Source organism: Mobula hypostoma, chromosome 8 (genome assembly GCF_963921235.1).
Source record: "Mobula hypostoma chromosome 8, sMobHyp1.1, whole genome shotgun sequence".
NCBI lineage: Eukaryota > Metazoa > Chordata > Chondrichthyes > Myliobatiformes > Myliobatidae > Mobula > Mobula hypostoma.
In genome coordinates this window covers 13,957,751-13,973,235 of record NC_086104.1, presented here as the reverse complement: position 1 = coordinate 13,973,235, position 15,485 = coordinate 13,957,751, and the positions used below count along the sequence as shown (strand labels likewise).

The 15,485-nt window shown below is 42.7% G+C and overlaps 1 protein-coding gene across 4 annotated transcripts in view; it reads left to right on the top strand.

Moving 5' to 3' along the window:
* smyd3 (SET and MYND domain containing 3) overlaps positions 1-15,485 on the top strand; it is a 1,006,799-nt gene that overhangs the window by 680,150 nt on the left and 311,164 nt on the right. Inside the window, exon 1 of one of the 4 annotated variants that reach the window (XM_063055478.1) lies at positions 9,683-9,746. The exons of the other annotated variants lie outside the window; for them this stretch is intronic. Within the exon in view, the coding sequence (XP_062911548.1) occupies positions 9,723-9,746 (24 nt within the window). The 5' untranslated portion in view covers positions 9,683-9,722. Of the gene's footprint in view, positions 1-9,682; positions 9,747-15,485 lie in introns of those variants that run through there. 4 annotated transcript variants of the gene reach the window in all.

Genomic DNA, 15,485 nt, shown 5'->3' with positions numbered 1-15,485 from the left:
AACAAATAAAGTGGCCACTGACTATGTTTTTAGTGTCTATGTAACAATATAAAGGGAGTAAAAACTAAGCAATCTGGCTACTTAGACCCACTACACCATTCTGATCAGATCAGTTTACTATCCAAGTTTAAAATTCAAGAATATTTGTTATCAAGGTATGTATACTGTATATACCTTGAGATTTGTCTCCTTACAGGCAGCCACAATACAAGAAAACCCAATAGAACCAATTTTAAAAAGACTGTCAAACTCCCAGTGTGCAGAAAAAAAATTGTGCAATCAGTAAAAGTAAGCGAATTACATTCAGAACTGAAGTTCATGAAAGTGAGTCCACAGCCACAAAGCCAGTCTGAGCCGATCCAGGAGCCTATTAGTCGCAGACCACAGCCTCAGTTCAGTGGAGAGATGAGTAAACCTCAGAGAGCAGCGAGCCCACCCCTTGCCTCCAGCGCCAACACCTTGACCTTTTCAATCTGGTCCAGCGCTTAATGCGCCCTAACTGCGGGTCGTTCCTCCCTCTTGGACTCGGGCCCCGCCACTTCGACGCACTCTCAGTCGTACTGTTATGTACACAAGAGATCCTGCAGATGTTGGAAATCCGAGTAAGACACACAAAATACTGGAGGAACTCAGCCGGTCAGGCAGCATCTATGCGGAGGAATAAACCGTCAACCTTTCAGGCCGAGACTCTCCACCAGGACTACTGTCAGATACACCAAGGTATAAATAAATTCCTTGCTGGCGTGAAGTAAACCGTAAACACTGGTAATGGTAAATGTAACAATAAACACAGTGATGAGCGCTGAAGAACAGAATGGTGGAGGTGTGGGGGTGCAAAAGGTATTGTTAAAATGATAATAACAGAAAAGGTACAATTAAGGGTTTGCAGGTATGGCAGCTCCACTAGGAAGGGGATGAGAAAGAGGTGATGGGTTCAGAAGTCTGACAGCAGTGGGGAAGAAGCTGTTCTTGAGCCTGGTTGTCAAGTCTTTCAAGCTACTGTATCTTCTCTCAGAAGGTAGAAGAAAGAAAAAAAAATTGGCAGGGTGGCAGACATTCTTGTCAATGCTGTTCGCTTAATGTACCGTGGAGATGCCCATTCAACAAGATCATGGCTGAACTTCTACCTCAGTAAAACACACAAAATGCTGGAGGAACTCAGCAGGTCAGGAGCTTATATGGAAGTGAATAAACAGTCGATGTTTCGGGCTGATACCCTTCATCAGGACTGGAAAGAATGGGGCAGAAGCAGGAATATGAGGAGGGGAAGGAGTACAAGCTGGAAGATAATAGATAAAGCCAAGTGAGGGGTAGGTAAGTTCTCCCTCAGCACCATATTCCAACACTCCATTACGTCCTGTGATATGTCAGAATCTATCCATCTCTGTTTGACATGGTGCACTAGCAGAGGGATTTCTAAATTTTCAGTGAAGACATTTCTCCACATCTCAGTCATAACCAGGCTACACCTTATTATCAAACTGTGCCCCCAGTTTGAGACTCCTCAGAAGTCCTTCCTCTCACCTGCCTAGTCTATAAAACGTATCAAATATTGAAAGGCCTAGATAGAGTGGACTTGGAGGGGATGTTTTCTCTCGTGAGGGAGTTTAGGACCAGAGGGGCCAGCATCAGAATAGCAGGACCACCTTTTTGAATAAGATGAGGAGGAATTTCTTTTGCTGGAGTGTGGTGAATCTGTGGAATTCGCTGCTATAGATGGCTGTGATGACCAAGTCGTTGGGTATATTTAAGGTGAAGCTTGGTAGGTCCTTGATTAGTAAGGATATCAAAGATTATGGGGGAAAGGCAGGAGAATGGAAATGGAGTGGGATAATAAATCAGCCGTGAAGGAATGGTGGAGTAGATTTGATGGGCCGAATGCCTAATTCTGTTCCTATATCTTGTACTCTTATTATGAATTTTGTCAGTGAGAATGATGAGTTACGGCTTCTTTTGTGGCAAATCAATTTTAGTTTTGGTGTTATAGACACAAGAGGTACTGCAGATGCTGGAAATCTAGAGCAATACACACAATCTGCTGGAGGAGCTCAGCAGGTCAGGCAGCATCTTTAGTAGTTTTAGTCATTTGTATTTAGTAATTTGTAATTTAATAATTTGATAATTTCGCAGTTTTGGTATTTACTGGATTTGGTCCTATCCCACACTCCCTGTGATCTGATCAATCTACTCCAGTGATCAATTTGTTTTTAAATTTAGCTTATTAAAGTTGGAGCCACTTATTGATGTTGTGAGGTTAATTGAACAATTGATCAGTGACATTACTATTATTGATGGGATGCTATCTTAGAAATGATGTGGCCTTAATAGACTTGCAGAGGCTCACTGTTCATCGTAAGATCTGATTGTAATGGCATTTTAAAGTGTTAAGTCTGGTCACATTGATTGAAAAATGTCACCTTGGCTAGTAGCATTATAGCATGAACCAATATCGGACATGCAGCCTACCTCCAGAATTCCCCTTTTAATTGGTCTGGACCCTTTATCTTTATCCCAGTGGCCATTTTGTTAGGTACGCCTGCTCATTAATGCAAATATCTAATCAGCCAATCACGTGGCAACAACTCAATGTATAAAAGCATGCAGACATGGTCTATTAGTTCAGTTGTTCAGACAAATTGTTGGAATGGGGGGAGAAATGTGTTCTATGTGACTATGACCGTGGAATAATTGTTCGTGCCAGATGGGGTGGACTGAGTATCTCAGAAACTGGTGATCTGCTGGGATTTTCGCACACAACAGTCTCCAGGGTTGACAGAGAATGGGGTGAAAAAACAAAAAAAGCATCCAGTGAGTGGCAGTTCTGTGAGCGAAAACACCTTGTTAATAATGAGAAAGGTCAGAGGTCAGGCTGGACTGGTTCAAGCTGACAGAAAGGGGAAAGTATTTCAAGTAATGAGTTACAACGGTGGTGTGCAAAAGACCATCTTTGAATGCACACCCCATTGAACTTTGAAGGGGACGGGCTACAGCAGCAGAAAACCATGAACACACACTCAGTGACCTCTTCATTTGGCACAGGAGGTAGTTAATAAAGTGGCCACTGAGTGTAGAAAGTAACCTTGTTCTGGTGATAGCTGTACTAACCTGGTGGTGGTGTTTTTGGGGATGCGGTGACGATAACCAGCGAGTCTGCAAGCCGGTGGCTTCTTCAGGAGCCTGGGATATGCATTTAAGTCTTTTACAGTGGGAGCCTGTTCAGTTTGGAAGTGAAGTGTTAGGTGATGCAAGACAGAGAGAGCTTTGCCTGTGGGGTTTGACAGCCACACCTGCTGGATGAGCTATGTCTGAAACTGCAGTTTGTGGAGTCATGTGGTGTTTGAGTGGGGATAGATATCGTCATGTTTTCCCTCCTTACCACATTCCTTGATTCCCTCCGACCATATTTTGCTCCTCTGATTCCAGCATCTCAGGCAGTTCCAACCCTTCCCTGGCTTCTGGCAGTGTTGGATGTATTCATAACCAGTTGAGTTCATCCCTCTGGAACTTCCTCAACCCGCTGCCTCTCTCTCCTCCCTTAATCTTCTCCTGTGTCCCAATTTGCAATATTATGGCCAAACATTTTAATTCCGATTCCCATTCCTATTCCAATGTGTCGATCCTTTCAGCTTCCAGCTAGCCTCTTTCCCCTCCCCCCACCTCTGGCATCTTCCCACTTCCTTCTCAGTCCTGAAGAAGGGTTTCAGCCTGAAACGATGACTGTTTATTCTTTTCCATAGATACTGCTGAGTTCCTCCAGCATTTTGTGTGTGTTGCTCTAGTTATGTGACGTTATGCCTTTGAACAAGTTTTGCCTGGCATGTTTCCTGACTGCTTTTCCGCAACTAACCCCAACCGTTCTGGGATTTACCATTGGCCGAAGCAGCCATGTTTAAAAGAGGAAAAGCAAACTATTCTTCAGCGAGTGACTCATATCCTGACATCTCAAAAACCTTTCCACCAACAACATAAAAGTCAGGAGCATGAAGGAATACTCTCCAATTTCCTGGTTGACTGCAATCTCAACAGCTCTTGAACAGCTGAACATCATCCAGGGAGGCACTTGGTATTTTTAAGGTGCTGTGAAAATGCAATATTTACCTTGGCCGACAAGAGCACTGATTTTAAGCTGTAGCTGAATGATATAATCAGGTGTCTCACCAGGCGACATCACCACCCCCCACCCCCGCTCCCATCCCCATTCTCTTGTTCTTCAGGGAGCACAAGAAAAGAGTGAGTTATTTATTTCTTCATTGAGATAAAACACGGAATAGCCCTTCCTGCCCCTTGAGCCAGACCGCCCAGCATCCCCCAATTTAACCCCAGCCTAATCGCAAGACAATTTACGATCAGCAATTAACCTACGAACCGGTACGTCTTTGGACTGTGGGAGGAACCCGGAGCACCTGGCGGAAACCCACGGTGTGACAGGAAGAACATACAAGCTCCTTACAGGCAGTGGCGGGAATTGAACCCTGGTCGCCCGAGCTGTGAAGAATTGTGGAAACCACCATGCTACTGTGCTGCCCCTTGAGTGTCTGATTCTTCTCATCGGGAAACAGGAGACTCCATTTCAAATCTTGCTGGGGCACACCCCTTCTTGGCTTCGCAGAGCATGCTTGGAGATTATCTAACTGATAAAGTAAATTTAGTTTATGGGTGTACCGCAGTGTCTTTGCATCAGAGTAGATGTCTAGTCTGTTACTGTTCTTATAGAGGAATATGTTGCACTGGTGTGCAGAAGAAATGCTGGTGTGCTAACCCATGTTTGCTTGGATACTTGTGGTGACAAATAACAACATTGACTTGGTACGGAGGCAGTCGTAGACTATATGGTAGGGTATTGATCAGTGGAGCAATAAAGGGAGTTTATAGTTGAGGTCACATCACAAGGGACAGCCATAAATTCCAATGCAGGTTGAATTTGTATGCACAATGTGATTTATAGCTGTTTCGGTTCATGGTAATTCCTTGACAACAAATAATCCTTCTCCCTTACCTGCTGTGCCCCCTCCCATCTTTTATAAATAGGAAGATGTCTCCAGCCCATTGCTTTTGCAATTTTGACTGGTGTGGCTGCAGTTTCTCTTCAGTTGTTTCACAGGGACTAGGATAAGTAACTAAGCCCCTCGAGTCTCTTCCCCTGTTTAATTAAATTGTTGTGAACTGTATCTAAACTCAATCTACCTGTCTTATTTCTATAGCCCTTAATACCCATGGCTAATAAAAAATTATCGATTCCCCCTGCCTCCTCTCTGTCCTTGCCAATTGCTCATCGACAAGGAGGGCTTTGGATTTTGAACGTCTTACTGACAGTGCAGCGGCATCGACAGCGTAGTGGTTAGCACAATGGTTTTACAGTGACGGTGACCCTGGTTCAATTCCCGCCACCGTCTGTAAGAAGTTTGTACATTCTTACCGTGAATGTGTGGATTTCCTCCGGGTGCTCTGGTTTCCTCCCACAGTCTAGTAGGAAGGTTAATTGGTCATTGTAAGTTGTCCCATGATTAGGCTAGGGTTAAATCTGAGGTGCGACTCAATGGGTCGGAAGGGCCGATTCCGTGCTGTGTCGCAATAAAAAAATAAATAAAAATCATTCTAGTTTGATGCTCTGAGGCTCTTCACTGGAATGTTATCAAGCAGAAATTAGACAGTGAGTTATGTTATTACTATAGATCACCAACAGGTATCCAACTGAATGAGACAGGTCTGTAATTTCGTTACCACCATCAGGGAGGACCTACAGGAGGTGAAGATGACACTCAATGTTTTAGGTATAGCCTGTTCCTGACTGCCTTCAGATTTCTGATGCCTGACACAACCACTCTATTCATACTTGCACTTTTTTTTTGATAACTCATACAGAAGTATGTTTTGATGTCTTGCACTGTACTGCTACCGCATTTCACGACATACTGTATGTGGCACCACTCACACCCCTCATTGGCAGACAGCAGCTTCACACTCCTGGGGGTGCACAGCTCACACAATCTCTCGTGCTCCCAGAACACATCCTACATAGTTAGGGAAACTCACCAACACCTCTACTTTCCTGAGGTAGAGCCCGACTGTGGACATTAACACACACGACCACAGTAGGGAGCATCCTAACATGCTGCGTCAATAAACAGTATGGAAGCTGCACTGTGGCGGACAGGAAGGCATTATAAGGGTTCACGAGCCTGACATCGCTTCCGTAACCTGCTGGTGTGGGACCTGAGGCTCCTGTACCTGCTGCCTGATGGTAGTAGCGAGAAGAGAGCATGGCCCGGATGAGGGGGTTCCTTGATGATGGACGCTGCTTTCTTGTAGCAATGCCCCATGTAAGTGTGCTCAATGGCGGGGAGAGCTTTGCCTGAGAAAGACTGGGCTGTATTCACTACTCTCTGTAGACTTTTCCAGTCCTGGGTATTGGAGTTTCCATACCAGGATGTGACACATCCAGTTAGGATACACTCTGAATGTTGCAGAATGGAACAAATGCAGATTGCTGTCAAATCTAAATCCACTAAAGCAGCAAATATCTCCTCAATTTAATTCTTTACAGTATTAAATATTCTTGGCCTCTTCTACATGTATGAGTTTTTGTGGGCTATTCACTACAGTCTGCAAGGCCAAGGCTGGTTGCCCTGTATTTTAATATTTGTACAAATTATTCAGTATTTCCTTTCATTGCAATTTGCTTACATGAATCGAGCACTTTAGTAAGAGTACAGTATTGAGTAGGAAACAATAAAGCACAGAATTTAATCCACCCATGAAGGTGACTTTCATTGCTCCTCTGTGAATGAATTCTTGTTTCACCCTTTGGTTTGCCTCGGTGGTGGAATGGTTTCTGCATTCCACCATCTGCTGCTGTTGTTCATTCCACACACACTTTCAATTTGAACAGCTTCTTCCTACTGAAGAATGAACGTGCATTGACGTAGCACCTTTCACAACCTCATAACCTTGCACGAAGCACCCCAGCCAATCGGAATCAGGTTTACTATCACTGACATACAGTACTCTGCAAGTCTTAGGCACGTATAGATCGTGAGGGCGCCTAAGAGGTTTGCACAGTACTGTATTTGTCTACGTGGAGCAGAGAGCAAGTCTGTAAATCTGGTGGGAGCAAAAGATGTTTGAGATTGTGAGGGTGGAATGCCACGGGAGGGGTGTGGGACTGGTGGCAGAGGAGGAGTGCCAGGGGCAGGAGGTGGTGTGGGTGCAGACACACCCAGCCCTGAGACACCAGGCAAGGTAATTTGATTCCAAACAATTGGTTTATTGATCATTACAGAATGTCTCTCTGGTGCTTCAGACTCCCTCCTTTCTCCCTTCCCCTTTTCCCAACCCTGTTTCCCCTCACCCTGCCCCCTTCCCACTCTCAGCCCACAATAGCGACCCGTATCAGAATCAGATTTATCATCACTCACATAAGTCATGAAATTAGTTGTTTTTAGCGGCAGCAGTACAGTGCAATGCGTAAAATTACTACAGTACTGTGGAAAAATCTTAGGCACCCTAACATATGTACGTGTGCCTGCCTAAGGCAGATGCACGGTACTCTGTGTCAGTGATAACACTCACTTCTGGCCTGTGTCGAGAGTGTCAGGGGACAGAAGTGAGTGTAGTTGTTGTTACCAAGGAGAAGGTGTTTTGGAAGCTGAAAGGTCTGAAGGTAGATGGACTACAAGCCAGGGTTCTGAAGGAGGTAGCTGAAGAGATTGTGGAGGCATTAGTAATGATCTTTCCAGAATCACTAGTTTCTGGAATAGTTCTGGAAAATTGCAAACGTCACTCCACTCTTTTAGAAGGGAGGGAGGTAGAAGAAAGGAAATTATAAGCCAGTTAGTCTGACTGACTTCTGTGGTTGGGAAGATGTTGGAGTCCATTATTAAGGATGAGATTTTGGGGTACATGAAGACATATGATAAAATAGGCCACAGTCAGCAAGGGGATCTTTTGCCTGACTAATCTGTTGGAATCCTTTGAGGAAATTACAGGTAAGATGGACAAAGGAGAGTCAGTAGATGTCATTTACTTGGATTTTCAGAAGGTGTTTGACAAGGGTCTGCACATGAGGCTGCTTAGCAAGATAAGAGCCCATGGTATTACAGGAAAGATACTAGCATGGATAGAAGATGAATGACAGGAGGCAAAGAGACAGAAAAAAGGTAGCCTTTCCTGGTTGGCTGTTGGTGGTGAGTGATGTTCCACAAGGGTCAGTGTTGGGACCACTTCCTTTCACGTTATATGTGAATGATTTGGAGAACACAACTGGTGGCTTTGTAGTCACGTTTGTGGACAATATGAAGATAGAGATATGAAGAGGATGTTTCCTATAGTGGTTGAGTCTGGGACCAAAGGGCACAGCCTCAGACTAAAGGGAAGCCCATTCAGAAGAAAGATGAGGAGGGATTTCTTTAGCCAGAAGATAGTGAATCTATAGAATTCATTGCCACGGACAGCTGTGGAGACCAGGTTGTTAAGTATATTTAAAGCAGAGGTTGACAGGTTCTTGATTAGTCAGGAAATCAAAGGTTACAGGGAGAAGGTAGGAGAATGGGGTTGAGAAGAACAATAGATCAGCCATGATGGAATGATGGAGCAGACTTTTTGGGCTGAATAGCCCAATTCTGCTCTGATATCTTATGGTATTATATGTGGTGAAATTTGTTGTTTTGCAGCTGCAGTACAGTGCAGGACATAAAATATACTATATAAGAAATACAGTATTTATGTGTAATTCAATAAGTAGTGCAAAAAGAGTGCAAGAATAGTGATCTAGTGTTAAAAAACACATGGCCGCTGTTGTAAGCAAGAAGTGCAGATTTGCGCACAGCACCGTCCCACAAACGACAATGAGGTGACAATCTGATGCTTGCTGAGGGGTTCATGCTTGATAGGTAAAGCTAAAAATGTCAGAATATGGTTCCTTTCCTCTGAAGTTCTTTCCACCAGCATCAGCGGAAATCACCTCCACAGATGCTCAACCTGCTGAGGTTGGCAGCTGAGGCCTAACTTATTACACTGAGCAGAGTCGCTGGAGAGTGACTCCTACCCTGCAGTCGCTGCACCACTTCACTTCTCTGAGCTTCTGAAAACACCGCTGTACAGGAACAGAAATGCCAATGAAAACCATTTGGCATTCAATGCACTTTTTCCCATCAAATGTAAGACCATAAGATCATATCGCTTAGAGCAGATTTAGACAGTCTGAGTCTTTGAGTCAATTCTGCCATTCAAAGTTCAAAGTTTAAAGAAAATTTATTATCAGAATACATATATGTCACTATATACAACCCTGAGATTTGTTTTCTTGTGAGCGTATTCAGTAAATCCAAGAAACAGAATAGAATTAATGAAAGAACGCACCCAACAAGATGGGCAAGCAACCAATGCGCGAAAGGCAAAAAGCTGTGCAAATACAGTACAAAATAAAAATAAAAATAAATATTAATAATAATAAACAAATAAGCAATAACTATCAAGAGCATGAGATGAAGAGTCCTTGAAAGTGAGTCCATAGTTTGTGGGAACAGTTCAGTGATGGGGTAAGTGAAGATGAGTGAGGTTATCCCCAGTGGTTCAGGAGCCTGATGGCTGAAGGATAATAACTGTTCTTACCCGCTGGTGTGGGTCCTGAAGCTCCTCTACCTTCCTCCTGATAGCAGCAGCAAGAAGAGTGCATGACCTGGGCGGTGAGGGTCTCTGATGATGGATGCTGCTTTCTGCCGACAATGCTCCATGGAGACGTGCTCAATGTAAGGAGGGCTTTACCCGTGATGGACTGGGCCGTATATGCTACTTTTTGTAAGCTTTTCGGTTCAAGGGCTTTGGTATTTCTACATGAGGTTGTGATAAAACCAGTCAATATACTCTCCACCACATATCTATAGAAGTTGTCAAAGTTTTAGATGTCATGCTGAATCTTTGCAAAGCGCTAAGGAAGTAGAGATGCTGCCATGTTTTCTTCATAATTCTTCTTATGTGCTGGGCCCATTACAGATCCTCTGAATTGATGACACCGAAGAATTTAAAGTTACTGACCCTCTCCAACTCTGATCCTCCCAATGAGTACTGGCTGCTGGGCCTCTGTTTTCCTCCTCCTGAAGTCAGTAATCAGCCCCTTGGTCTTGCTGACATTGAGTGAGAGGTTGTTGCTGTGGTAGATTATTTGATCAAGGCTAATGTATTTCCCATCTCATGCTATCCTTCTGCCTTCTCCCTGTAACTTTGTTGCCTAGTAGCATAGTGGTTAGTGTAACGTTATTGCAGCACCAGACCCGGGTTTAATTCCACCATTGTTTATAAGAGTGTGACTACATTGTGTTTCCTCTGGGTGCTCCAGCTTCTTCCCACATTACAAAATGGTACAAGTCAGTAGGTTAATGGGCACTTAAGACCATAAGACATAGGAGCAGAATTAGGCCATTCAGCCCATCGAGTCTGCTCCACTATTCCATCATGGCCAATCCCGGATCCCACTCAACCCCATACACCTGCCCTCTTGCCATGTCCTTTGACATGGCAGGAAACTACCAACTTCCACCTTAAGTATACCCACGGACTTGGCCTCCACCATAGTCTGTGGCAGAGCATTCCACTGGTTTACTAATCTCTGGCTAAAAAAAAAATTCCTCCTTACTGCTGTTCTAAAAGGTCTCCCCTCAATTTTGAGGCTGTGCCCTCTAGTTCTGGATACCCCCACCATAGGAAACATCCTCTCCACATGCACCCTATCTAGTCCTTTTAGCATTCCATGGGTTTCAATGAGATCCCCCCACATTCTTCTAAATTCCGGTGAGTACAGGTGCAAAGCTGTCAAATGCTCCACATATGTTAACCCCTTCATTCCCGGAATCAAACTTGTGAACCTCCTTTGCACTCTTTCCAATGATAACACATCCTTTCTGAGATATGGGGCCCAAAACTGTTGACAATACTCTAAGTGCAGCCTGACTAATGTCTTCTAAAGGCTCAGCATTATCTTCTTGTTTTTTTTATATTCTATTCCCCTTAAGATAAATGCCAAGTTGCATTTGCCTTCTTTACCACAGACTCAACCTGTAGGTAAACCTTCTGCGAGTCATGCACGAGGACTCCTAAGTCCCTCTGCACCTCTGATGTTTGAACCTTCTCCTCAAATGGATAATAGTCCACACTATTGTTCCTTTTACTAAAATGCATTTCCCAACACTGTATTCCATCTGCCACTTTTTTGCCCATTCTTCCAATTTGTCTAAGTCCTGCTGCAATCACATTGCTTCCTCAGCACTACCTACCCCTCCACCTATCTTCGTATCATTCACAAACTTTGCCACAAAGCCATTAATTCCATTATCTAAATCATTGACAAACAACGTGAAAAATGTGGTCCCAATACTGACCCCTGAGGAACACCACCAGCCCCTGGCTGCCAACTAGAAAAGGCCCCTTTTATTCCCACTTGCTGCCTCCTGCCTGTCAGCCTTTCTGCTATCCATGCCAGTATCTTTCCTGTAACACCATAAGACTTTATCTTGTTAAGCAGCCTCATGTGTGACACCTTATCAAACAACTTCTGAAAATCCAAGTAAAATCCATGGTTGTAATTGGGTGAGCTCGTAAGCTCAGAGGAGACTGTTACTGTACTGTATCTCCAAGCGAAACTAAGCCCCTATCAATCAAGAACCTATTATTTTCCAATCTTTTTGTTCATTTTCAAAATTATAAACATAACAATATTAATGAACAGAGATTGCGATTACATTATTAATAATTGACATTACAAATATAGCATTGGTAATAATAGTTATGTACATACATCTACGGATGCTTCTGGACACATCTTCAGTGATGTTCCTGGAATCATCGGGTGTTTCGGGTCTTTCAACATCATACAACCTCCTCCAGGTGACCCAGCCGGGGCTGATCAGACCCCACCTTGTGCCCAGATGGCTAGCTACTTGTTACATTATTAATAATTGACATTACAAATATAGCATTGGTAATGATACAGATGTATAAAACTTCCCAAACTCTAAATATAGATGAACATGATAGAGGGATAAATGAGAAAAAAAATCTAAAAAAAACAAATTAGAAAAGAAAAAAAATTAACCTAAACTAAATAAAACTAAAAAAAAACAGAACTATAGAAAAAAAAGACAGGGTAACATATTACATTGGATAGAGTTATTAATGTCGTTAACTCCACTCCTCTATCCGTGTATTTAAGTTTAAAAAAAAGGATTCGAAAAGGTCAAACTACGTCACATGGAAATGTTGTATAAATGGTCCCCAAGTTTCTTCAAATTTAATCGAAGGGTCGGAGGTGCCACTTCTAATTTTCTCTAAATTTAAACAAGGTATAGTTTGAGAAAACCATTGAAATATAGTCGGGGGATTGACCCCTTTCCAGTTCAATAAGATAAATTTTCTAGCCATTACTGTTAAAAAAGCAATCATCCGACAGGCTGAAGGGGATAACTAGCTATCTTCCATCATTGGTAACCCAAAAATTAAAGTAACAGGGTGTGGTTGTAAATTAATACGCAAAACAGTAGAAATAATATCAAAGATATCTTTCCAATATTTATGCAAGAAAGGGCAAGACCAAAACATGTGAGTCTAGGAAGCAACTTCAGAGTGGCATCTATCACAAATTGGGCTTATGTGTGAATAGAAATGAGCTAATTTGTCTTTAGACATATGTGCCCTATGCACCACCTTAAATTGTATCAATGTATGTTTAGCACATAAAGAGGACATGTTAACTAATTGAAATTTTTTTCCCCATTTTTCTATAGGTAAATGAAGTTCGAGTTCTCTTTCCCATTCAACCTTAATTTTATCAGATATACCTGAATTTATTTTCATAATCAAATCATAAATGAATGCTATTAAACCCTTCTGAAAAGGATTTAAACAGAATTTTTTTCCGTAATATCAATTGGATGTGAAGTTGCAAATGTGGGTAAATTAATATTTAAAAAGTTTCTAATTTGTAAATATCTGAAAAAGTGAGATCTAAGCAAATTATATTTATTAGATAACTGCTCAAAAGACATGAAACAGTTATCCAAAAATAAACCACAAAAGTTTAATATACCCTTCCTTTTCCATACAGAAAAAGCTTGATCTATAATTGAGGGTTGAAAGAAAAAATTAGACGTAATAGGGCTTAATAAAATAAATTGCGTCAAGCCAAAAGATGTACGAAATTGAAACCATATTCGTATTGTATGTTTAATTATTGGATTAACCATTTGTTTATTTAATTTAGAAATAGCAAATGGTAAAGAAGTCCCTAATCAAGAACGTATTAACCTCCACTTTAAATATACTCAATGACTTCGCCCCCACAGCCATCTGTGGCAACAAATTACATAGTCTGGTCATCTGGCTTGCTGGGACTTGGTATATGGGTGTCCTGCCTTCTCTCAGCTCTGGATCTGGTCACAGATCGTATCACCTCGCCGCCTGATGCAGAGCTGATAATTTATAATGAAGATTCAGTGGCATTCATGATGCCGTTGAAGTCTGCCGTACAACCCCACCCCCTCCCCATCCCCATATCACTTGGTTCCAGGGTACTCAGTAATCGCTAGGCCTATATCCTTTCTGTGTATGATTATACACCTTCACCATATCCAGCCATCACAGAGTGCCTGAGATGGATTCTCTCTGCATATGGTAGGTTAGCACTCCCAGTTGGAAAACGATCTCTGAGCTGTTTTCTAAAGAAGCAAACTGGAATCAAATTAGTATTTGCATGGATATTTCGGTCATGGCTGGGGGACTAATTACAGGCAGTCAAGTTGGGTTTACACTTTAAGGGCAAGTTCAAGTTTTCTGTTGTTCAACCATACATATGCATGCAGCTAAATGAAACATCGTTCCTCTGGGGCCAAGCTGCAGAACACAGTTCATATAGTTACGATCCAACACACATGGCCATAAAATAATATTAACACAAGTTCTTGAGTGGCATGGGCTGAAGATTGGCAGGTTGACGTAAAGTGTGAGAGGCAGGTTTATGTCAGACAGTATAATGTTACTGGCACTTTTATAATAAAACAAGCAGTCGTATAAATATGTGAGACAGCAGCAATAAAAGATGAAAAGTGACCGGTGCAGGATGAAAGTGTGTCTGTGAATTTGGGAGCGGTGGTGGGAGGAGAGGAGGTATGCCAGAGCATTCAGACAGAATTTACATGGGTGGCAGCAGAGTTTTAAGAAGTCTAACAGCCTGGGGGAAAATATATAAGAGAAGATGATTGGGAAGGGAAAACAAGATTCTGGAAACTAAGACAGATTTCCAGTTACCATGGCAGCAAGACGCCATCCCAACATACGTGCATTCCAAGTACTCCCGACTTGCCCCTGCCACTCACCCAGTACTATCACTCACCTCTACTCCCCATCCCTGTGAAATCCTGGGAAGTCAGCCAAGATCTACTCTTTTGTGTTTACTCCTGGTACTGTAATTCCAGAAGTTGGGTTTTACTTGAAAATAGATTTGTGGTTTTAGGTAAGGTCCGAGATACTTAATGCTCCTGAACCCGTGTCACTAGTGCTGTAATAGTGTTATGCTAACCACAACATTACCGGGCATCAAAGGTTACAGAGAGAAGGCAGGAGGAAGGGTGAGAGGGAAAATTCATAGTCATAGTCATAGTCATACTTTATTGATCCCGGGGGAAATTCATCAACCATGATCAAATGGCAGAGTTGACTCAATGGACCAAATGGCCCAATTCTTCTTCTGAGTCTTATAATCTTTACTTTTGGTGCATCAAATGACAAACGATCTTGATTTGCATTCCTGTTTATGTACGGCAGTGTTTCCAGGAGCTCAGGGCATGAAGTGGTGCAGTGACCCCAGGATAGGAGTCACTCTCCGCTGACATTCTCTGTGGCTTTAGATCAGTCGCAGCAGTCTGTATCTTTATCTTAATTAAAGAAGGTTAACTTGATTTCTCATATGTACTTCAAAGCATGGAAACATACAGTTAAGCGCATTGCCTGTGTCAACGCGTGTGTGTGCTGGGCAGCCCAAAGTGTTGCCATGCTTCTGGCATTAACATAGCAAACCTACAATTAACACACATCAAAGTTGCTGGTGAACGCAGCAGGCCAGGCAGCATCTCCAGGAGGAGGTACAGTATACGTTTCGGGCCGAGACCCTTCGTCAGGACCTACAATTACTAGCCCTAACCCGTACATCTTTAGAACATGGGAGGAAACCAGAGCACTGCTGCCCTGCCTGAATCACCCATAGTTCGATTTGATGAATTCATGTTAGAGGAGTAAAGGCAAAGAACTCTTCAAAAAGTTGAACACTGGATGTAGAGGAACTCAGAAAAGCCACTACACTATTGCACAGAAAATGTGGACAGAGCATATTTTACTGGGAGAGTCACAGACAAAGAGATATAGCTATAAAATTAGGAAGCTGTGGTTTAAAAATGAGGCTGGTCGACATGTGACTGCCCCTGAAATGATGGAGGCCAAATCAC